This window comes from Blastomyces gilchristii (genome assembly GCF_000003855.2).
Source record: "Blastomyces gilchristii SLH14081 genomic scaffold supercont1.8, whole genome shotgun sequence".
Classification (NCBI taxonomy): domain Eukaryota; kingdom Fungi; phylum Ascomycota; class Eurotiomycetes; order Onygenales; family Ajellomycetaceae; genus Blastomyces; species Blastomyces gilchristii.
Genome location: NW_003101675.1, coordinates 896,249 through 917,481, shown reverse-complemented (window position 1 = coordinate 917,481; position 21,233 = coordinate 896,249). Strand labels below are relative to the sequence as shown.

The window sequence follows — 21,233 nt, the reverse complement described above, 5'->3', positions numbered from 1 at the left end:
ATATATATATATATATATATATATTATCGCTTGATGATGAGGTTATCGAGTTCCGCCCGTTCCTTATTCTCGCGCTCGATTTCTCGGATGATAGGGCTGAGATACTCGACGTCCTAATAATTTTCAAATTCAATGATTAGTTTTTGTCCATGTTTGTTGTGAAAAATATATAGGTGAATGAAATCAATGGAGGATAGAATAAAAACCCAGGTGGGACGGGAAGGGAAGGAGGATGCGCTCGGGCTCACCTCTTCTGGCTTGGTTTGTTCTTCGACGGGGAGGAGCTGATGCTCAATGGAGAGCTGTTGTTGGGTGATACATATGTTAGCAAGATCGAATCTCTCCGTCTTATCCTTGCTTTCTGTATTCTATGCCAATTTTTGATAGCGGGGGCCTGTTAGGACGGAGAAATATAGCAGGCGAACGGACCTGGAATGCGCGTCGGATGCGGAAGACGCGATCGTAGGCTTCCTTGGGTGGAAGTCTTCTGAGTGCAAGCTGGACAGTGTCGTTCTCTTCTGGGATCAGGTCATCGGCTCTGGAAATATATTGTGTCTGCGTCAGCCGGCTTTTGTATTCATGGAAATCATGGAAATCAATCAATTAATTGGCTTCTCGGGCCTTCCTGCGGCCTAACTCGACTCCCCAGATCCCCAACACTGCATTTCACCACTATCCTGCGCATGCTCCTCATGTGCTTGGAGTGCAGATATAATTTACCTCAGTCCCATTTGTCTGTATCCGGAAGCGTTGGCGTGCCAGTTGGCGAGCGGCATCATCATCCGCTTGAGCCATGGCCGGGCGTTGATCTGTTTGAGGAGAGAAGGAGCGGACATCATGTATAGCAGGGACGGGCAGTCGACAAGCGTATTATCGGTTTCTGAGTAGCGCAATGGGCGGCGTGGGCAAGTGACAGTTCTGCTGTTTGGATGCGATTGTGATGGAAGATGAGGTTCCAGCACGGCTGAGTAATCGGGCAGCTGTGGGAAAACGGGCAGCTGGCGGCGGTCCCGTGACCGGAGCCGCTTCCGAGAGCGAGCGAGAATATCAACGGCGGCGACGACGGGTGTGGGAGGGGACATCATCCAGACGCTGACAACTTCTCTTCCTTGCTTTTTCCCTTTTACAACTCCTCTCTACACCATTGCTGCTGTCTATTTGCGCTCACTTCGACTGTCTCCAGCTTACGCTCTTATCATCACTTTGAGTCGCCGCCGCTGGGCCCGTTCCCTCCTACCTGTGCTCTCCTCTCATCTGTGGTAGGGGTATGGTCGATCGCTAAGTTGCGCCGCTCCTGTTGGGAGCTGTGTGAGCGTAACGAACACCACAGGTGCTGCGGTTGAACAGGCTATATCCACGCCAAAAAGGATTCCATCAGTACCGGTCTGATAAACCGGAGGGTTTGGAGATATTTAATTACGTCAATATTAACCAGATACATACTACATAGTGAATTCTCCAAAAATATAACCAGGTGGATAATTTCCGGATTCAAAACTCGCAAGAAGCAGCGCTCGTCCCGCAACGACGTAATCCCTTTGTCCCATGCTGTGGCGGTGACCGTTAAGAATTTGAGATCCCGTACCCTTCCTTGTCTATAGACATTCATTATGTCTCTGGGCCGCACCAGCTCGCCAAAGACTCTTGGCGGCTCTCCGTCGCAGCAAGGGATCTCAGCAGAGAATCAATCGACAACGCCTACATTACACGCCGGGGCCACTCCTCCACAAGGGTCGTCTGCCCTGAGGAGCCTCCAGGTATATTCCACACGGGTACCTCAGGCGTACATTACACCTTTCTGCGGAGCTAGTGCGGGCGTTGCTTCGGGCATCGTGACGTGCCCGCTGGATGTGATAAAGACAAAACTACAAGCGCAAGGGGGGTTTCAACTGCGTCGAAATGGCAAACTGGTCGAATCCGGAACACTGTATCGTGGGATGGTCGGGACGGGGAAGATGATATGGCGAGACGAAGGTATTCGAGGGCTATATAGAGGACTGGGGCCGATGCTGTTGGGCTATCTTCCCACCTGGGCTGTCTATCTAACGGTCTACGATAGATCCCGGCAATATTTCGCCAAAAAGACAGGTCTGTTCTGATTCACTTCTCCTATCTATCTATACTTTTGGTCAACTTGCTGACTACGCCTACTTGTAGATAACTGGTGGTTAGCACGGGGATATGCATCTCTCACAGCAGGTGCTTGCTCGACAATAGCAACAAACCCAATATGGGTTATCAAGACGAGACTCATGTCACAGAGCTTTCGACCCGCCAGCAACGGCTACCAAGCCCCATGGTACTACAAGAATACCTTGGATGCAGCACGCAAGATGTATGCGAGTGAAGGCATCCGTGCCTTTTACTCCGGCCTCACTCCTGCACTCCTCGGCCTTTCACATGTCGCCATTCAGTTCCCACTATATGAATATTTCAAAATGGCCTTCACCGGATTTGGAATCGGTGAACACCCAGACGCTGGAAACCCACACTGGTCGGGCATAACTGCAGCCACTTTTCTCAGTAAACTATGCGCCAGCACAGCAACATACCCACACGAAGTCCTTAGAACCCGACTGCAAACACAACAAAGATCCTCCCCCGCCTTTTCGACAGAAGGCATCGCTTTTCGAGGCGGGCTTGAGCAGCCACAGGATCACGGTCGGCCGCCAGGGACAGGTGCTGGGGCCTCATCCTCGGATGGGATGCGCAACCGTCCCCGATATCGTGGCGTGATTCGCACATGCCAAACGATTTTGATGGAGGAGGGCTGGCGGGCATTCTACGCTGGGATTGGAACAAATTTGTTCCGTGCAGTGCCGGCGGCTATGACGACGATGCTCACTTACGAATATCTCCGAAATATTATCCACTGGATGCAACACGAAGGCGAACAAATCCTAATTATGAGCGAGGATGACTCATCCCCATATTGAAAACTTGAAGATTGCTTTTTCCATCAGACGGCCGTCCGGACCATTAAAAACGGCATTGCGACTTTTATAGACCACGCACAGCCGCTCACAAAGTACTTGTAATGAATTTTTGAGAAAAAACGGATTAGAAAAATGATAACGCGCCCAGTGCTCTCAATTCGTTCCTTCTCCGAGTCTCCCACGACATTTTCACATGTACCAATACCCATCTACCTCGACCCACATTGCCATCCTGGACTAATTTACTATCCACCTGTCACTTTCCTTCCTACCTCCTCCAGTGGTACATATGTATATATTCATACGTACTCTTATTTAATTTTTGCGTACTCGGGTTCAGAGTAAGCCCCACCAGCTACCATATCCCTTCCGCCTTCCTTTCCTCACATCTTTCTGTCGCACTGTTTTTGCAACCCCCGCATTATGTCACACTAGTTGACTAATGCTGCGACTATCCATTTCGAATTGGAGCGCGAAACAACACACAACATATACAGACGAACATCTTATGGCATTTTCTGGCGTTCTCACTTTGTTTCAACCTCACCGTCTCTCTCACACACGTTACCTTTTTGTTTGTCTAACAAAAATATCCCGGATTTGGGCGTGGGGAAAACATGCGCAAAATATCTAGAAGTTTAACTCTGTTGGGGAAGGGAACTCATCTCACTTCGTTTCCATTTATTTCGACGATCACATTTGCGTTGCCTTCCATTTTCTCCGCTCCGTGGTCAACGTCTACTGGGTCAGGGGTTGATTTTGTTTGCTATCTTATAGTACTCTCGCTTTTAGTTGCATGGTGTTACTTCGTGCCCCTTCTCATGGTATGTTTTCTCATATTCTTTTCTTGGGTGGTCGGGTGGATTTCGAGTTTTGGTCCTCGGATCTTTTGCTACTGCTTCATCTACCGCTAACGTACAGTTCTTCCATCCCCATGAGCGTGATGGTTTATATTTCTGCGTGGTAGCGCGATTTATTTCTTTTGATTTTTTAATTTATTTATTTTTACCCTGTATATTATTCATTATTGCAATTATACTTGCAGACACATTTCTCCATGTAAAACATTTCTCCAGCAGATTTCGATCTTGCGAATACCAGCCAAATTTCTACTTCTACTGGGTCTTGAACACCCTTAGAAAGAGTTCTTTTTTTCATTTCCTTGTCCGTTCGCTTTTCCTTATGTTTTGGCGATGGGGCCAGGCCAGGAGCTACGCCATCGTCATACCATCATGATACGCTGTAGATAGAGGACAACGAGCATAACTGTGCTTGATTGGCGATTTGATTGGATCGAGTCGTAAACAGGCTTCATATTGATTTCCATGTACATGTACATACGAGGTTAGGCACATCTATGAAACCCGGATTATCGTAATTCTCCAGATTACGTAGTATTTTGCTATTCTCATGTTGGTGTAAGAAGCCAACCACGCCCCACAGCAATACCCGTGGACATTACATAGTTAACCCCCTTTTCGGAAATAAAAATAAAAATCTGAAAACAGCGCCTCCAATGCCCTTGGAACATATTCTAAACGCACCAGAACCTTTAGGTACACATAGAAGTATCAAAGCAGTGTCTTTTCCTCTCCCAACTCCCACTGACAGGATTGCAGTTATATGCTAAAAACAAATAAAATAAAAATAAAATAACCAACACAAGACAAGAAAGGCAGAACCCCGAGAAAAACACAGCTCCTCAAACACTCAGCTCCCACATCTTAATCTCTACATCAACATTCAACATTCAACATTCAACATTAACCGCTCCCCTCCGTCCCCTCTGACCCGCCGGAGATAGAGGGCGTTAAGGATGAATATCTTGCGTTACGGCGTGCGCCGCGTATGCTAGTGATGCAGTATGCACCCAGGACAAGGGCCATGGCGAATGCGGCCATCGGGACGTGTATTGACTGTTGTACGACGTAAGTATGGAGATAAATGGAAGAGTAGGCAAGAGGGAGAATGAGAGGGTATTTGGCGATCCTTTTTATATACATCTTGCGGGAGAGAGAGTGATGGGTAACGTAGAACTTTTAGAGAGGGGGTTTGGGGAAGGACGAAAAATGAAAAATAAAAATAAACGACAGAATGAATTGTGTTGCTTTTATTTTCTGCTCCCTCTTTTCAAAAAACCTGCGGCCTAAGGCATGTTGATAAAGCTTACCCTGGGATTTTTTGCGGATAGCCTCTTGCCCAGTGATTGTTTCTTGTCTGCCGTCATGCTTGTCTGTGCAGAAGCCCGTTTTTCCTATTAAGTCTGTGTACGCTAGGTAAGGATCGAAAATATCAGGCGTCTTCAATTTACGCTACTTTTCCTTCTGTACAAAGCATGGAAGAGCTCCTCCTCCTCCTCCCGCCTATATGCCGGCTTTTCGAATCAATCAGAATGTTATCGAGAATGTTGTGTCATTGGCTGCTTACTGATTTGCAGGTTTCGCAGACCCCCAGAATAACTAGTGGTTATAAGTGACTTTTGAAAGACAATAATAAAGACAGAAAAGACTCACTAAATGTTGGCCTCTATTAATATTTTTTCGAAATATACATTCATGGATACATACATACACCTTGTTCCCGATATCTACTTTTTGCGGATCTTCCCAGTCACGTGAGATTCGGGGGATCAAAGGAGTTTTTAATCACTTTTGGTGGAGGCTAATCTTTCTCTAGGGAAAGATGAACTGTACTTTTTGGCTTTGAATATAGTAATTTACATTAATTTAAGTAGAAATCCTACGCAAAATCGCTAACAACCAATAAATCCTCCTGTCTATATAGAAGTCTATATATCTAGATATAACAAAAATAGGTAAATATACGAGGTTGCACAGAAAATGCATATAATTTGGTACAATCAGCCCAAAAGAAGAAAGAGGCCTTTCGCTAATGCTGGTTCAGAAAAAGTATGGAAAAATGTGGAGGGTGACGAAAACAAAGGTCACTGGCTAGGTAAGAAAAGAGAAGGGAAAGAAATGTCAGGCCCCAGTATAGATAGAGAGGTAATCTTTACCTTCGTTGATTCGAGACCACGGATATTATCGAATCAATCAGTTATGCAAGCCTAGCCGGCCCCTAAACGAGAGCCAATGTTCATATAACTCCAATTTAATCTCGACTCGAATATAGCTGGCCCAGGCCTGGACGAACTGGACGAAGTTTCGCGGCCATAGGATGCTACCGCGCTGGCGAATGACTTCCATTTGCTCCTCGAAGACAGTGCAGGTTGCATATTTTGCGAGAATTAAGAACGTGCGTAGCGGCCCGTGGCGGGTGTGAAGGTTTTCGTCAAGACTGCGGGCTGGATTGGTGAGAAGAAAAAAAAGGGGCTTGGTTAGCAATTAGGTGCTATTTTGCGAGGTATCATTGAGCAGAAGGGACTTACTTAGGTCGTTGGTCTTAAGAATCAAAAGGATGATTCGGGGAACCTTCCCAAGCATTTGGACCAGCTCCTGAAGCAATCCGTCTCCCAACGCACTCGATATCGCTTCCTTCTCCTCCGCAGAGCGGGAGGATACAACCGCCTTTTTCGACAGGACGGTATAATCCCTGCCTGTGATTGCGCTGGCGAAAAGTGGGAATTGGTCATCTGTGACTCCGGCAACCTTGTACGAATACTTGCGCATTTCCGCTTCATTTGAATCAATAACAGCAAGCCATAGCTTTGCGTAATTGCGCCGCAGTTCCGTGGGGATGTCACGATATAGACCATGGTCATAGAGAATGATATCGAAGTTGGGCTTCCGTCTTGAATCGTTCTTCCTGACCGCGATGTTCCCGCCATGAGGGTCACAGTGGAGAGGGGCGCCGTCTCCGAAAATCATCTCATTGAATATGTGCGCCAGGGCGGCGGAAACCTCGTCCCTGTCAATTTTGTTGGAATCCAAATATTCGAGGTCGTCAGGTCGACGGCCTGAAATAAATTCCATGACCAGAATTCGCTTCTGCGCCCACATCACTGGATTTGTGAAGTTAGTAACCAAACTGTACGAAATATTTCTCTCAAATGCATGACCCCTTACTCACCTTCAGGAATAACCAAAGGTGCAACAGCAATTGCCTTCTTCCGAAAATATTCGCGGGCTCTCTTCGCATTCTCCCCTTCCATTCTAAAATCCAACTCCTGCGGTAAAGAAAACTCCATCTCACTCGACAACCACTCAAGATCATATTCAGGGAAGAACTTCTTCAGCATCAAAAATGTAAACCGGGTTAATGCAAGATCCAGCGGAACCCATTCGGCCAACGCAGGATGCTGCACCTTCACCGCAACTTTTTGACCTGTTTCCTTTAGCACCCCAACATGGACCTGCGCCAGAGAAGCAGCCCCGATAGGTACCCTATCAAAACTTGAGAAAAGCTCGTCGATCGTGTGTCCAGTATCCTTGACGAACATCTCCTCAATTGACTCGAACGAAGAGACGGGGCATTTATCTTGTAGCGGGACAAATGTTGTGGTCCATTCCAGCGGTAGAAGGTAACCCATGCTACTCAGGTGTTGTCCCAGCTTGATGAATATTGATCCATTCTTCTCCAGCACGCGCAAGGTTCGCTCCGCGCAGCGCTTGTGGCAGGCTTTCAGCCACTCCGCTTTTTCTTCTTCGGAGTCCGAATGTCGGTTTAGGGTCTTCCGATAGCTATATGAAGGCGAAATAGGTTAATTCACATTATTTGCTCGAGAAACAACCCCTGCTTCTCACCTCCCCTCCACCACGATCCATTATAAATCCCAGCAAAATGCAAACGGAAAACCCCAACCCACGAAAACCCAGAATAAAGCAGATATCCCACTTACTCGTTAATACAAATGACTAACGCCGCAGTAACCCTCCCCGTCCTTTCCGCCGCCGAATATACATGCTTCAAATCGTCCGAAAAAGCAAATAACGCCGCCCCAACCGTGCCGCCTGCCGCGGCATATTGCAACGCTCTTCTAGGCCGCCTTTTACTGTTATTATTATCCCCCCTATTAATATTAATTCTTTGAAACTGTGGTATCGTCGTTGAATATACACGTGAAAGAAAGCGGGAGATCTGTCGTCTCGGCACACGTCCGTGCCGTTGCTGCAGGCATTGGTGACATATCCATTTTGAGAGTAGCGAATTGGATGGTACGGAGGAAAACGGGAACGATAATGATACGGGACCACTGCAGGAGGGCGGGAGTGGAATTGTAATTCGGATTGGGGGTCGCATGGCGAGGGGCTTAATGAGCGTAGATGTACGCCGTAGAGCGGAGGAGAGCAAACCTAATTCAAACTACCATGATAAATCTAAATGAATAATGAATTGAAAAAACGAGAATCCTCCTCCTTGTCAATTGGGTCATCTCAATTTTCGAGCCCGCTCTTATTGTTGGCTGGTGGCTTGAATCTTTCTTTGTCGTAAAGGTGTGAGAGCTTGAATTATCTGACTTCACCAGTTTTGATCGGCGGAGAAAGTTTTTTTTCCTTGCAGGGATTACATCACGTGGCATAACCTTAATTGAACCCCCAGCTTTCTTGGCATCCGGAGCGAGCAGAAAGGGAACAAGAACTTTTAGGGATTTTTGCAACGTCAACAATAATATGTAATTTCAAATAAAATTAACAAAAAGAAGAAACCAAGAGGGAGGATATCTTGCTCATTATTGCCAAATATATATATGCAAACGGGTCGAGTAGAAAGAAGTCGGAGTCGGGCTCCTACTTTACTATTCAGGGGTAAGTTAGTTAAGAGGGTGATGAAGCTGTAGAAATCAGAGGCAAATCAATAGAAAGAGAAAAGGTCTTCATATTGTTGGAATCTGCTTCTCTTTCAAGAGGCAAGAGAGCAGAATCCGATCCGAACGCGCAACCTGGTACTTTCCACCCTTGAAACAGAGCGGTGCGGCGGGGGGCGGGAGAGGGGAAGTAAAATATGACAGGATAAGAAGCTGAACAGAGGAAATGTATTTTGGAAAAAGAAATGAAATGAAAATGGAAACACGTTCAATGATTTGACTATCGTCGAATAGCTATGCCCAATGCAGTGCGCCTATGCTATGCAATAATATATGTTGTGTGTAAGTGTAGCCAATGCAAAGTACGTGAGTGGAAAGCTTGAGAGTATGACAGAGACAAAAAAAAAACCTATCCCCTTTTCTCTCTAGTACCCGCCACCACGTACATATCAAAAAACAAAAAGGAGAAAAATAATACACACTACCCTGACGTCCGTTATGAAGAGAAACCCCGTTCTCTTTGAAATAGAGTTCAAAGAAATGGACAAGGGGGTAGATAAAGTATTGGAAAATCACAGCGAGGAAAAAGCAAAGAAATAAAAAGTCAATGCCATCAACTCGCCATCTAGTAAAGGTTCGACCCCGTACTTTTCACGTCCATCCCGAACCTCCGGTATTCGTCCTCCGCCTTCGAGCATTAACAATCGAAGACGGCGGTCTCGTCGATGACGTCGGCGTCCGCATATCCTCACTTAACTGCGGCGACGTCCCCAATGATGATACCGGCGACTGCTGAGACGAAGGTGACGAGGATGATGGCCGAAGTTGAGTCATGGCGCGTGGAAGACGTGCTTTCACCCCTCCGCTTGCTGCCCCGCCGGTCCCACCGCCACCACCACCACCGGTAGAAGCCGCTCCGACACCCGCGGTAGCGGCTCCAGCTGCAGTCCTCCCATCCCGACTGCCAGGCCTCAGGCCTAGGCTGACACCGTTGATCCCATTCTCGCGACGGCGCGGCGTGTCCCTACCCTCATACAATAACTTCGACCCGCTAGACCGGCCGACTTGCGGCGTGGTGGGCATTGAATGACTAGACATTAAGGAGGGAGGGGTTGTCGAGGTACTTTGTCGTCTTAGGGTTGTGCGGCGTTTGACCGCAGCAGAACCAAGAAGCGCTGCATCGCTCTCTTCGCTTGATTTTATTAGCTGGACTGCTAGTTCGCGGACTAGGACACGGGAATCCTTTTGTAGTTCGCGGATTGCGTCGAGGAGGCCGTAGCGGCTTAGAAGGCTGCCGTGTTCATCCGTTGAGTCACAGATGGTGGAGAGGATACGTAGTAGATTCACCCGCACGGCGGGTTTAGTGTGGTGTAGCTTTTGCCCAATGCGGCTGAACATATCTGGCCGGGCTAAGGTCGATGCGATAGGTGGACTAAGCCGTAATAACTTCTGGAGGGGTTCGAGAAGGTTTTCGAAAGCATTTGCTTTGGATATCGTCAGGCAACGAATAATAGCCTCGACGAAAGGAGGAGGTCCATTTCGATCGTCTAGGAGATGTTCTTCGACTTTGGCAGTTTCCTCTTGCAGCCTAAAGTTGTACTTCGTTAACCTGGAACCCAAAAAGCGCCAACGGAATTTTTTTTACTATGCATAGGTAGCAACAAGGGGAGGAATACCATGTAAATATTGCGTCGAGAGCAGTAACCTGCCAATACGGATCCGAAAGTAACGATACGTAGAACGAAAGGCCTTTATTGCGCCACAGCTCTCGACGACCGACTTTCCCAGAATGTGCCATATCGCAAAGAATAGGCAGAGCAAATTCCTTCAATGGCCGCTCCGTCTTGACGATTTTCTGCAGGAGCGGTATGATGCCATTCAAAGCAGCATCCTCCTGGCGCGGTTTGCTTAACCTGCACATGTTATAGATTGTGTTCAGAATTTGATTAGACACTTCTCGGAAGTGTGGTCCCTTCATGGTCGATCTCAGTAGCTCTGTAAGAACATCAATTGCATTAGAGTTTTGAAGGCATTCCAGGGTCGTGGACAGCATGGATAGGTTTTTGATAAATTTTAGCATCGTTATTTGGTGGACGGGAGTCATCCTTTTCAGCTCCTTGAGAACCCCTAAAGTACTTGTTAGTTAGGCACGAAAGAAAGGATACCTCTGAAGTTCGACTTGACATACTATGCAAAACGGTCCTTTCAGCGACCATTTCCTTGACATGGCTTTCAGCCTGGGAAAATATGAAAAATATATTGGCAATCCGGCCCTCACAAAGTTCAGCAAGCTCTCCTTCTTCATCCAGAACTCTACTTAGAACTAGGGATAGCGGGTCCAAAACTGAATTTCTCGATAAGATGCGGCAGAAGTCATTTTTCGGCGTCGATCCCTGCATTTACGCCAAAAGAATGTTAACGGTAAAAGCTCCAAAAGCTGCTGGAGCAATTGCAGCACGAGTGGGTGAGCGAAGGAACCCATGCGAATATAGTTTTTACCTGTAATTCAAAAACACTCCATATCCCATTAACCCCTATTAAAACGAGGTCCCGCTCATCTTCATAATCATCCTCGAGAAATTCGACAAGAACATTCAACCCACCCGCACTAACGAACATTTGTAATGTCAACGTGGACGTCTGATACATTTGTTGGACGAAGGCTGCGGCCTCAAGACGAATTTCTCGCGGGTATTTCTTCGATGCGAATTTGTTGATTATGGGAATCCCGCCAACGAAACAGAGGTTTTCTTGGACTTCGTAATCGTCGAATATGATCTAATTCGAAAGAAGAGAATTCTAATAAGTTTCGAAAAGGACGGATTCTAAGGATCGTGTTTACGAATGAAAATAACTTACCGCATTAACAATCTTTAAAAGATTGGAAATCACGTCCCGTCTCCGACAATTTTCGAGAATTTCTAAGATAGGAAGCATGCCATGGGCGCTGATAATAACACTCTTCGTCTCTGGCAAATCGGCATATAAAATCATCTGTAGAAAAATAATATTATTAGTTAATCCTCTCAGATATTGGAGGAGTTAAGGCAATATAATATAGAGAGGGCAGGGGGAAACAAGAAAGAGAGTGAAAAGAAAACTCACCAACTGCTCCGATATATCCGCCAGCACATCATCTTCCTGCGATGTCTTCAACGAACTAACAAGGCCTTCCACCTGATTCCGCAAACGCGCATACTTATCACGAGCGATATTTGCCTCCAGATCCATCTCATCCAATCCCTCCTCAAGCTGGGCAAATGGGTCGTCCTCATCATCCACATCCCCTAACCAAGAATTACACGATAGTTTCGAATTGAGCATGAGTGTACTCCGGTCCGAAGCATTACCGTCATCACTTTCCGCGTTGACAAACGTATCCTCCTCATTGCCGAGGATGTCAGAGAAGTCTTCGTCATCCTCATCTTCCGCGAACTTCTCTATTTCGATGGATGAACGAGAGCGGCTAATTGGAGGCCGTCTACGTGCGCGGCGTGATCGTTGCGGGGAATGGCCCAAGTCATCGTCACCGGCAGTCCTTTGTTCTAACATTGCGGAGTCGGTTATACCGATGGCATCAGATTTGTTCGTGTCATTGCCAACGCCCTGACGCAGTTAACCTTTTGATCTATACTACAAGCATTGCGAAAAATAAATATCCGTAAAAGGGACAGTAGGATGCATACCTGAATAGCACGCAATTTCTTTTCAAGAACAGCATCATTCGCGGCGATGAGATCTGAATAATCCTCGACGGAGCTCTCCTTGTAGAACGCAGCGGGTCGGGCCGGTTTAGTAGCGATATTGGATCTGGGGGTGACTATGGCGCTGCCGGTTTTAATAGGAGGGATAGAAAATTTCCGCTGCCGTGGTCGCCTTGGGTGTTTGGGTGGGCTGCTGTTCCCGACACTACCACTTTCGTCGTCCGGGACCGGCTGGGGGATGACAAACGGACGGATGGTTTGCAGCGGGTCTGTGTCGTTGTGATCAAAGGAACGGTTCACAGTCGTATTATCCTCGTCATCGCCGGCGGCGGGGTCACTATGACTACCTATATTTCCGAGTTCAGCCACGCTCTCAAAAGAAGCAAATGCTTTTAGCTTCTCGGGCGATAGCATCCCACCAAAGTTGTCATGTGGCTTCAAGTGCGGCAATCGAAGTGCGCTTGGGGATATCGCGGATGCGAAATCATCATCCCAGTTATCATCGGCGTCGCCGCCGTTGGGTGACCGAAACCGTTCGGCGGCATCTCTGGAGTTACCTGGCCCTGACCCCGATCCTGCAAGTAAATCTCTGGATGGTATAACAAGCGGAAGCGCAAAGTCCTTCTGTCCCGGTCCAGGTCCTGGGCTCATGTAGCCTGGTCGTAAGGGTTTCCGCGCGGAGTTGGCGTCTGGTGAACGCAGGGCCTCGTTCCATTCCTGCACGCTCTTGACAGCTTCTTCATACTCGGTGGATTTTGTAGTGACGACGGAATCAGATCTTCTGGCATTGACTATCCAGGGGTGTTTCAGAAGTTTTCGGGCGGTCACTCGAAGGTTCGGGTCTTTTTGGAAACATTGCATGAGAAAATCTCTCACAGCCTGCCTTGGCGGTTAGTCTTCGTAAATTATCACACGAGTGTTGAACACGGGGGGGAAAGCTGACAGGTGATGCTCCCTGGGGTAAGGGAGGATGGTCATCATTAACTATACGAAATAAGGCCTGCATAGGCTGGAATTTGTAATAAGGGGGTTTCCCCTCAAGCAGCTCTATGACTGTGCAACCGAGACTCCATATGTCAGAAGCAGTCGTTGCGCCGGACAACTCTATCACTTCCGGCGCCATCCAATACGGCGTCCCAACAACGCTAGACTCATGGAGTCCCGTGGTACGACTGGCAACGCCGAAATCTGCTAGTTTGACTAGCCCCTGCTTCGTGGTGAGAATATTTGCCCCTTTGATATCCCTATGTATGACACCTTGTTCATGTAGATATAGAAGTCCATGGAGCACTTGGGACATGTAAAGGCCGACGAGGTTCTCGGGAAATCTGCCAAAGTTTTTCGAAATCGAATGCAAGGAGCCATTCTCGCAATACCTAGAAACAGGCTTCAAGTCAGGAAAAACAACTCCTCAACAGCTAGGACCGAGTATTGGAAAAAAGGAAAGGGGATGGGGGCGGTTGATATCAACGTACTCGAGAATAATATTTAGCGTCTCGTTTGACTTCACGAAGCCGTGGTACTTGACAATGTTTGGATGCTGCGGAAAGTTAAAAGTTAATTAGTGTTCTCAATGTCGGTATTTCTGTTTCGGTTCCTGAACCATCCAGCGCGAGCAATGGTTTGAAACGGCGATAGATAGGAAATAGAAGAAAAAAGGAAAAGGCTAAAAGAAAACTAGGCCCTTACATCGAGATTCTTAAGCAAGTCGATTTCTTGCTGTAATTTTTTTCGTTCAAAACATAGGCGTCGAACAGCGTCAGAAAATAGCGATAAAAACATCTGGGGCATGGAGAGAAGAGAGCATATCAATGTTCCTAACCATAATAACTCTAAGCTCGCTCTTGGGCAGGTCCGCCAGCTTGATCTGTTTGACAGCTACCGTTTCGCCGGTGCCCCAATTCAGCGCCCTGTATACGGATCCGAAAGCGCCCTTCCCCAAGCAATCGCCCAATTGCTGTGGTTGCGCCATTAGCTTGAATGCATGTATATAGATATATGTATACATATGTAGGGATGTAAGTAGGAAAAGGGGACATCAAGCATACAAAGTCCGTGAGCTCCGCAACATCCTTCGCTGTGGACTTTGACGATCTGGTAGATTCCCTCTTCGACGGAGATGTGGCCGGTCTAGCAACTCGAGACCTTGCGACGGTGGGGGTGCTATTGTGATGATTATTTTCTTGCAGTCGTGCGGATGCTGGGGAAGAAGACGGCGGGCGGGGGGTGTCTCCCGAATAATCATCTGCTCGTGACACCATCGTGGATATGTAGCGGAAGGGAATATGTAGGGGTTATTTCCGGGGGAAGAATACGGAGATAAGGGGGCGCGGGAGGGGTATTCGAGATGGGGGAGGTCAAGGGGGGGAGGAGGGAGGGATGTCGATCGTCATGTCAGGGCTAACAAAAGGCACCACAGACTAGCTTGGATTCAAGGGAAGAGAGGGGGGGGGGGGGGCCAAGGGAAGCTTCCACAGAACGATATATGTGGAGGATATGAGGTGGTAACTGGTGTGGCAGATGCGGTGGATGAGGTATGTATATAGATGTTGTTGTTGTTGTGGTTGGGAAGAGGCGAAGATACAGCTGGGAAGTGGAAGTAGAAGTGGAAAGTGGGTGTGGTGTGTTTGGTGAGCACTCAGGGCTGGCTCCGTAATGAATAATAACAATAAATCGAAACAAGCTAACGAGCTGTAAACATGGTCCAAGTCCAAGATCTACGGAGGATCTGAGTTAGTGTGGAAATTTTAAGCAAGCTGGATTGGTTTTTATGAACATGGGGATTTTTATTTTTATTTTATTTTTATTTTTTTTCGAATTGACGGGCGTATGTGCTCTAAATCTAAATACTGGGAGCAAGCTTTCCAAGTTCAACCTCATTATTCCCCTTTCTCGGACTGATATGGCCCTGCCCCTAATTTCCCGCCGAAGCGTACTTTTCTCGGCGTAACGATGACGCTATGCTATGGAGAACGCGATAAGTTAAAAATACAGCATACACCGAAGCAGCCAACCCTGGTCACTTGTATTCAGCCTCAGCCCTACTGATTGATAGCCAGCATTTGCTCTGGGCCATGCCATACCCGGCCAAGCCATCGATAAGTGAGCCCCATCTCGACGAAAACGACAACAATGGCCTTACCCAAATCCTGATAACATAGAATCATATACTCTGTACAATAGCTAAATAAAATTATAAAATTGTGTATCCAGACCAGTCACTTTTGTTCCCCTTGAAAATGTACATTTTTAAAAAAAGTTGTACCATCCCAAAAACGCCCCGATCCCCACTCGTGTCTACTCCGCTTGGCTGGATTAGACCTTCGAGTTCACATACACGGTTGCGTTACGATGTTTCCAGCACATCTATATTGTTATTATTCGCCTCTCGAAGAAGCCGCAGAACATCAGATACCAGGTATAGACTACCAGCAACTACCATCGGCCCACTTTCGCCACTTCTACCACAACCACTCGATTTCGAGATTTCATCAGCCCACGTCAACGCAGACACTATGTTACCACCAAAACCCTCCGAACGTGCTATGTTAGGCATGCTCACTCTGCCACTGCGTACTACAGAGAGCAGCTCCGCGCTCTCCACGCTCCTCACCCACGGCATCCCATCCACAGGCCCAAACTCAACAACAGCAACGTTATCACCAGGCTTGAGCATGCAGCTGAATAATTCCTGAGTGTCCTTGCCTTGGGATGCGGCGATTACCCATGTAACATTATGATTACTACCATGAGCATTCCCCCTAGTACATGGTTGTTTTCGAAGGTTGCGGTCTACGTATGAACAGAGGACGTGGGCGGATTGCGGGTTATGCGCGCCATCGAGGAGAACAGGTTGCTTGCGGGCAATTAGAGGTTTGAGTGAGACTTCATGCAGGCGACCTGCTCGTGGGGTCTTGGGGATGTGTTGGAATAGGCTTGGTAATGGTAGAGATGGAGGTAAAAAGTTCTTCTGCCCTAGAGCTGTGACTGCGCAGGCGATATTTGCCTGCTGGTGTAATTCGACGTTCAGGCGCTCGAATATCTTACCAAGCTCGGGAAATTCTTGCGTGACGGCTTCTGGCTGGGTGAAGGCAAGTGGTGTCTGTGTTTCCCGCGCGACTTCCTCAAGGACGGATCGGACAGCTGGATCGTTTGTCCCGTCAACGACGCAGGGAACGCCCGGTTTCATAATGCCCGCCTTTTCCCGCGTGATCTTCTCGATTGTATCCCCCAGAATAGCTTGGTGGTCATAGCCGATCTTCGCAATGATAGACACCAGAACATTGCTGTCGTTTAAGACGTTTGTCGCATCCAGGCGGCCGCCCATGCCCACCTCGACGATCCCAACGTCAACATTTTCGAGCGTGAAGATCTCAAACGCAGTAGCAGTCAGCAGCTCGAACTCCGTCGCGCCAATGCCCAGCGACTGGTTGCGGAATTTGACCTTGTCTTCTATCTGGCGGAAGACGGATTCGCGGACCACGCGGTCGTTGATGGTTATACAGTCCCAGCGGTCAATGAGGTGGGGGGAGGAAAAGGAGCCGCAGCGCACGCCGGCTGCGGCGAGGAGGGCGGAGAGGTAGCTCGTGATGGAGCCTTTGCCGTTAGTGCCGGCGATGTGGATGGCTTTCCATGGCAGGGGAGAGGATTGGACCAACCGAGCAATGCGGGAAAGACCGAGTTCAATCATCCTGTCCCCTGCGGTTCTTTCGAAGGGGGGGGAGTTTGGGTTGGCAAGAGTGGATCAGCCTTTCAGGGCAGGGGGAGGGCAAATATAATCTGCCTAGAATAAACACGCCATTGTCACAGCTGCTTCCCCTTCCAGCCCAATGTCTTCCTGTCTATGGTGTAGGAATCGTAGTCAAGGGGACTTTATCCGCATCGCGATGACTCTTTCCTGTCCAATCACGCATCGCTGCCTGATTCGGAAGTCACATGACCCTATCCTCCACCGACCAGCGAAACTAAGCCTAATCGGATAACCGCCAGCGCCCGGCCGGATTTTTGCAGTTCCGGTCTTTTATTACAAGCTCAATACACGACATGCCGTAATATACTCCCCAAATCTGGCGGGGCATCTTGTGTCTGGGGAAAAGTACTGCCGATTGCTCTGCCAACCTTATTTCCACCCGCCAGATCGTTAAATACCGTACTCCTACGATACGCGCGCACGGCCAGCCGCCATGGCCACCGGCCAATCACGCGCGGGTATTTCCTTTCCCTCGCATCACCAACCACCTCCGCCTCAGCTTCTTCTCCCCTCAACAGCCTCACTACCACTCCTCCGCAGCTCCTGGTTCTGCTTCATCAGAGTCGCGCACGGGCAAGCATCCTTTTTCTACTTCGCGTCTCTCGCCTTCTGTTGCTGTGCGAAAATGGGAATCCCGTAAGTCTTTCTTTGGTCTTCGCGGCCTGACTCGTGACTTAAATTCGCGTGCAGTTTTGGGTGTGATGTGTTGTCCCTTGAGCCGCCAAGTCGTCGCGACAGGCTGCGCAAAATCGTCCAATTCTTTATGGTCGCCCAACCCCCTGGAAATACAACCGTGATATCTTATTTCTCAATAGTGACATACTGATGCGCTTTGTATTTGTTTAGTCTCCACTGGGAACCGCCTGCTCGTTCCGCTGCTGCAAGTAATGGTAGGGCGAAGGCGGATCCTCTGGCACCGTCCCGCTCAACTATTAGGCGCCAACGGACACTCCGCCGTCCTCACAGGAATAATAATGGATCAAGAAGCGCTTCTTCGAATCGTCCTGCTGGCTACGTACCTTCGCGTCCGTCAATGCCCCAATGGGTAGAAAGCCTTAGTCGCGAAGCCTTGGGAGACAGTGCCACTTCTTCTACTGCTACGGCTAGAGGTTCAGCAATGACCACCAGCGAACCAGGAGCCTCGCGTTATACTCCTTCTCAGGATAATGAGACTCGTCTGGATTGGCCTGCGTCCAGTTCTTACTCTTCATCTCAAACTAGGCGCGATTTAGGCGATCAGATACCCCGAACGACTGCCCTGCGCTACTACTCATCCCCTGGCGGTCGTCGTATAAGGATTCCCCGAGAGTCCTCTTTGAGGTTCGAGATGCTACATCCGCCTTCATGGTCTCATTCAACCGAACGATCCCGCCGGTCGGAATTGAGTAGTGATGCGACGGCCAACTCCCGGCTCGAGAGCCGTCTTGGAGAAATTGTGTCGTTCAGCCCCAGATTTGCACCAGCGTACCCACCACGTAGCAATGAGCGTGCGATGGTATCGTCAGATAGTTACGATCCAAACATGCCATTGTTGCGAAGAGTTGGTCATCGCTCCGTCGCAGATACAAGTGACCTCGATGCCACTCGACCCCGTCACATCATCGATGGGCTTGGCGATCGCGATCGAAGCCTCAGCCCTGGAGGCGACAGCCAACACGATGACGAAGACAGCCACTATCATGATCATGATGATGATGATGATGACGATGATGATGACGAACCGAACATGTGGGAATCTCTGTTTACCACCATCACACCTGATCAACACCTCCCAAGCCTCGACTCCTCCTTCACCTCCGCCACCGCATCTGCCTCCACTGCCCCCTCCCGCAACTCAGCCAACTCCTCGCAATCGACACTCCCCTCCTCTCTAGGCGCCAACAACAGCAACCCATCGCGGCGCCCGGGCGTCTTTCCTCCCCTCGAGTCATTCACAGATCACAACAACCACTGCGATTTTTTCTCCTCGTCCGAAGACTCTGAAACGGAACCGGACTCGGACAATGAGCACATACCCACCTGGCGGCTCATGCAGTACGACGATCCTATGCCTATATCATCATCAGTGTCAGCAATCGACGATGCCATCCGGCGGAGCGAGCAGCAGCAGCAACTGCGGCGACGATATCAAGAAAATCTACTTGGCATCACACAAACCATCCGAGCTGTAGTCGCAGAAACACCTGCGAACCGCAATGGAGATCACAACACAACCACTAACATAAACACAAGCACAAACGCAACCTCTTCCTTCACCTCATCATCAACGACCCCCACATCCATAAACGTCTCCTTCGGCCAGAGTAGCTCCATGGGAGATCTCCAGCAGGTCCAAACCATCATCGACCAGCTGACGCGCAGACAAGATATCGGTGACGACTGGTGGGCGGCTGTGGGGTTATCGCGGAATCTAGGGAGGGGAGTTACGGATGTTCCAGCTAGGAATGGGAGTGGGAATAGTGGTAGCGGGGATGCCGAGGGCCGATAAATTGTGAATCTTTTAATTTCTTTTTTCATTTTATTTTATTTCAATTTTTTCTATTTGCATCTCTTTTTATATTCTCTTCTGCTGTTTTATATCATGGGTAAATGAATGGGATATGTTTTGAGAGGGTTCTGCGCCATGAGTTTGGCTTTGTCTTGAATTATGAACGAATCTTTTTTTTTTTTTTTTTAAACTTCTCCATCAGCTCGTCTCTTTTAGAATTTTTCTTTCGGGTGTAATTGCTTTCCTTTCTATTTTCTGTATGTCTATGCTTATTGATCTTTCTATCAACTCCTGCGTTCTTTTTCAATTTAATAACTTCCTTCTTTTTCTTCTTCTCTAACATTTCTCTTATCGAGTCCACTCCCTGGATCGAGGACTCTTATATCACGGAATAGGATGGGGGAAATTATAAAAATGGCGCTTTCTTCTGTTTTTTTATTTCGTTCCTTTTTCTCCTCTCTCGCTTTCTTATGTTTGATCAACAGCTGGACCGCGAGATTTAGCGGATGGGTAACCCTCTTTTTCTTCCCTTTAATCTTTCTTCCTCTCGACCGCGGGTTCCCTGTTCCTTCGTGACGCTTTGCTTCTACTGGGGCTTTTTGAGCTACTCGCTGTGCGAAGTATCTGCTAACGAATTTTATTTATATCTTATTTTCACGGCCTGGTCTTGTCGTTTCTTTATGCTTTGCTTTTTTTTTTTTTTTTTTTTTTTTTTCATTTGTCGTAGTTTTTGCCCTCCCTTGGTTTTTTTTTTTTTTTTCCTGTCAGGTTTAAATTGATATTAGGAAACAAATGGACTTCGCCATGACGTGATGGATGCCCTTGTCTCTCTCCTACTCTTCCGAGCTCGTCACATTTTCTTTTTTCCAACAAGGGCTTCGTCTCGTTTTTGTATGTATCTTACTTAACTCAGTCGGTATGAAATCAATACGTACGTCAACTTAACCAGTTATATCTCCTTGAGGTCCCCGGCCAGGAGATTCCTACATAGGAGCAGGAAACCGATCGATCAACACAGTGTGGGGAGCCTAAGTTAAGGTTACGGCTAATTTAAGCTTATCTGTTTTTATCTTTACATACAGTCGCAAGAGCTCGCAAGGGGGAGTAAACTTAATCCGTTTGGTTATATATATACTGCGTATAACTTTTCCTCGGTGCTATTATTTATCCGGGTTTTGTACAGCTATGGCACGTTACCTACCCCTACCTACCAGTTAGTTACCCCGAAGCGGGATAGTTAACTAGTATTGTGGTTGTTATCATTACACAAAGCTTCCTGGTTAAAGTAGTTGAGCCAAAAATCCAACCTGGCTTCGCGTCCGTCGCGGTGTGAATAAATGCAACCGGGCCCATCAGTAACAGAAACTAGTTATCTTCACGACTTCTAAAATTCGGCTACGCTTCTGGGTTGGGTAGGTATGGCGGTGCTATGTGTAGGGCAGCTTGGGTGTTTGTACCCTTAGCAACTGGTGCAATTTCGTGACAATTGAGCTCAAGTTATATGAGAGAACTGGACAATTTTGGTTTGCTCTGCTGCCAGCGTACACGTACAGATGCAAATTGTTTGAAGAAAAGGTCTATATTCATACGTGTGAAACTATTTATTAACTATCTTGCGGATATTCAATGACTCGTACGACAAAATCCCTCA

At 47.9% G+C, this 21,233-nt stretch overlaps 6 protein-coding genes across 9 annotated transcripts; 2 read left to right on the top strand and 4 right to left on the bottom strand.

Moving 5' to 3' along the window:
• Positions 1-23: 23 nt before the first annotated feature.
• On the bottom strand, positions 24-1,085 carry BDBG_04875 (ubiquinol-cytochrome c reductase subunit 7; the record flags this gene model as incomplete). The annotated part of the gene is made up of 4 exons (XM_031721874.1): positions 24-113; positions 249-302; positions 430-538; positions 721-1,085. 4 exons carry the CDS (start codon positions 1,083-1,085, stop codon positions 24-26), a joined length of 618 nt encoding a protein of 205 aa, XP_031578379.1.
• On the top strand, positions 999-4,372 carry BDBG_04874 (mitochondrial carrier protein). Its single transcript, XM_002624964.2, has 2 exons — positions 999-2,088; positions 2,158-4,372. Exons 1-2 carry the CDS (start codon positions 1,611-1,613, stop codon positions 2,934-2,936), a joined length of 1,257 nt encoding a protein of 418 aa, XP_002625010.1. The 5' UTR covers positions 999-1,610; the 3' UTR covers positions 2,937-4,372.
• On the bottom strand, positions 4,084-8,343 carry BDBG_04873 (Atypical/ABC1/ABC1-B protein kinase). Its single transcript, XM_031721873.1, has 6 exons — positions 7,735-8,343; positions 6,966-7,576; positions 6,325-6,897; positions 5,364-6,240; positions 5,107-5,310; positions 4,084-4,852 (listed from the first exon to the last, which is right to left on the bottom strand). The coding sequence occupies exons 1-4, from the start codon at positions 8,133-8,135 to the stop codon at positions 5,990-5,992; spliced, it is 1,836 nt and encodes a 611-aa protein (XP_031578378.1). The 5' UTR covers positions 8,136-8,343; the 3' UTR covers positions 4,084-4,852; positions 5,107-5,310; positions 5,364-5,989.
• Positions 8,344-8,463: 120 nt separating this feature from the next.
• BDBG_04872 (STE/STE11/CDC15 protein kinase) lies at positions 8,464-15,059 on the bottom strand. Its single transcript, XM_031721872.1, has 12 exons — positions 14,393-15,059; positions 14,167-14,301; positions 14,034-14,063; positions 13,820-13,884; positions 13,288-13,720; positions 12,327-13,223; positions 11,746-12,246; positions 11,500-11,634; positions 11,140-11,418; positions 10,829-11,033; positions 10,317-10,767; positions 8,464-10,228 (listed from the first exon to the last, which is right to left on the bottom strand). Exons 1-12 carry the CDS (start codon positions 14,603-14,605, stop codon positions 9,292-9,294), a joined length of 4,281 nt encoding a protein of 1,426 aa, XP_031578377.1. The 5' UTR covers positions 14,606-15,059; the 3' UTR covers positions 8,464-9,291.
• Positions 15,060-15,135: 76 nt separating this feature from the next.
• On the bottom strand, positions 15,136-17,319 carry BDBG_04871. Of its 2 annotated transcripts, XM_031721871.1 has the most exons (2): positions 17,003-17,279; positions 15,155-16,940 (listed from the first exon to the last, which is right to left on the bottom strand). In XM_031721871.1, exon 2 carries the CDS (start codon positions 16,669-16,671, stop codon positions 15,691-15,693), a length of 981 nt encoding a protein of 326 aa, XP_031578376.1. In that variant the 5' UTR covers positions 16,672-16,940; positions 17,003-17,279; the 3' UTR covers positions 15,155-15,690. The 2 variants fall into 2 exon arrangements, with proteins under 2 accessions (XP_031578375.1, XP_031578376.1); XM_031721870.1 differs by having other exon boundaries at positions 15,136-17,319.
• On the top strand, positions 15,167-19,751 carry BDBG_04870. 3 transcript variants are annotated; one of them, XM_031721869.1, is made up of 3 exons: positions 15,236-17,730; positions 17,785-17,860; positions 17,941-19,751. In XM_031721869.1, the coding sequence occupies exons 2-3, from the start codon at positions 17,796-17,798 to the stop codon at positions 19,580-19,582; spliced, it is 1,707 nt and encodes a 568-aa protein (XP_031578374.1). In that variant the 5' UTR covers positions 15,236-17,730; positions 17,785-17,795; the 3' UTR covers positions 19,583-19,751. The 3 variants fall into 3 exon arrangements, with proteins under 3 accessions (XP_002625006.2, XP_031578373.1, XP_031578374.1); XM_002624960.2 differs by lacking the exon at positions 17,785-17,860 and having other exon boundaries at positions 15,167-17,730; XM_031721868.1 differs by having other exon boundaries at positions 15,167-17,860.
• The last annotated feature ends 1,482 nt before the right edge of the window (positions 19,752-21,233 follow it).

Bases quoted from the DNA above. Each gene is read 5' to 3' on its own strand.
- BDBG_04874 (XM_002624964.2), top strand. From the start codon at position 1,611: ATGTCTCTGGGCCGCACCAGCTCGCCAAAGACTCTTGGCGGCTCTCCG. The intron at 2,089-2,157 runs GTCTGTTCTGAT...GCCTACTTGTAG, and splicing joins ATATTTCGCCAAAAAGACAG to ATAACTGGTGGTTAGCACGG.
- BDBG_04873 (XM_031721873.1), bottom strand. From the start codon at position 8,135: ATGCGACCCCCAATCCGAATTACAATTCCACTCCCGCCCTCCTGCAGT. The intron at 6,898-6,965 runs GTGAGTAAGGGG...TCACAAATCCAG, and splicing joins ACCTTTGGTTATTCCTGAAG to TGATGTGGGCGCAGAAGCGA. The intron at 6,241-6,324 runs GTAAGTCCCTTC...TCACCAATCCAG, and splicing joins TCTTAAGACCAACGACCTAA to CCCGCAGTCTTGACGAAAAC.
- BDBG_04872 (XM_031721872.1), bottom strand. From the start codon at position 14,605: ATGGTGTCACGAGCAGATGATTATTCGGGAGACACCCCCCGCCCGCCG. The intron at 13,721-13,819 runs GTACGTTGATAT...GCCTGTTTCTAG, and splicing joins ACGCTAAATATTATTCTCGA to GTATTGCGAGAATGGCTCCT. The intron at 10,768-10,828 runs GTATGTCAAGTC...CAAGTACTTTAG, and splicing joins TGAAAGGACCGTTTTGCATA to GGGTTCTCAAGGAGCTGAAA.
- BDBG_04871 (XM_031721870.1), bottom strand. From the start codon at position 17,034: ATGATTGAACTCGGTCTTTCCCGCATTGCTCGGTTGGTCCAATCCTCT.
- BDBG_04870 (XM_002624960.2), top strand. From the start codon at position 17,528: ATGGCCACCGGCCAATCACGCGCGGGTATTTCCTTTCCCTCGCATCAC. The intron at 17,731-17,940 runs GTAAGTCTTTCT...GTATTTGTTTAG, and splicing joins TGTGCGAAAATGGGAATCCC to TCTCCACTGGGAACCGCCTG.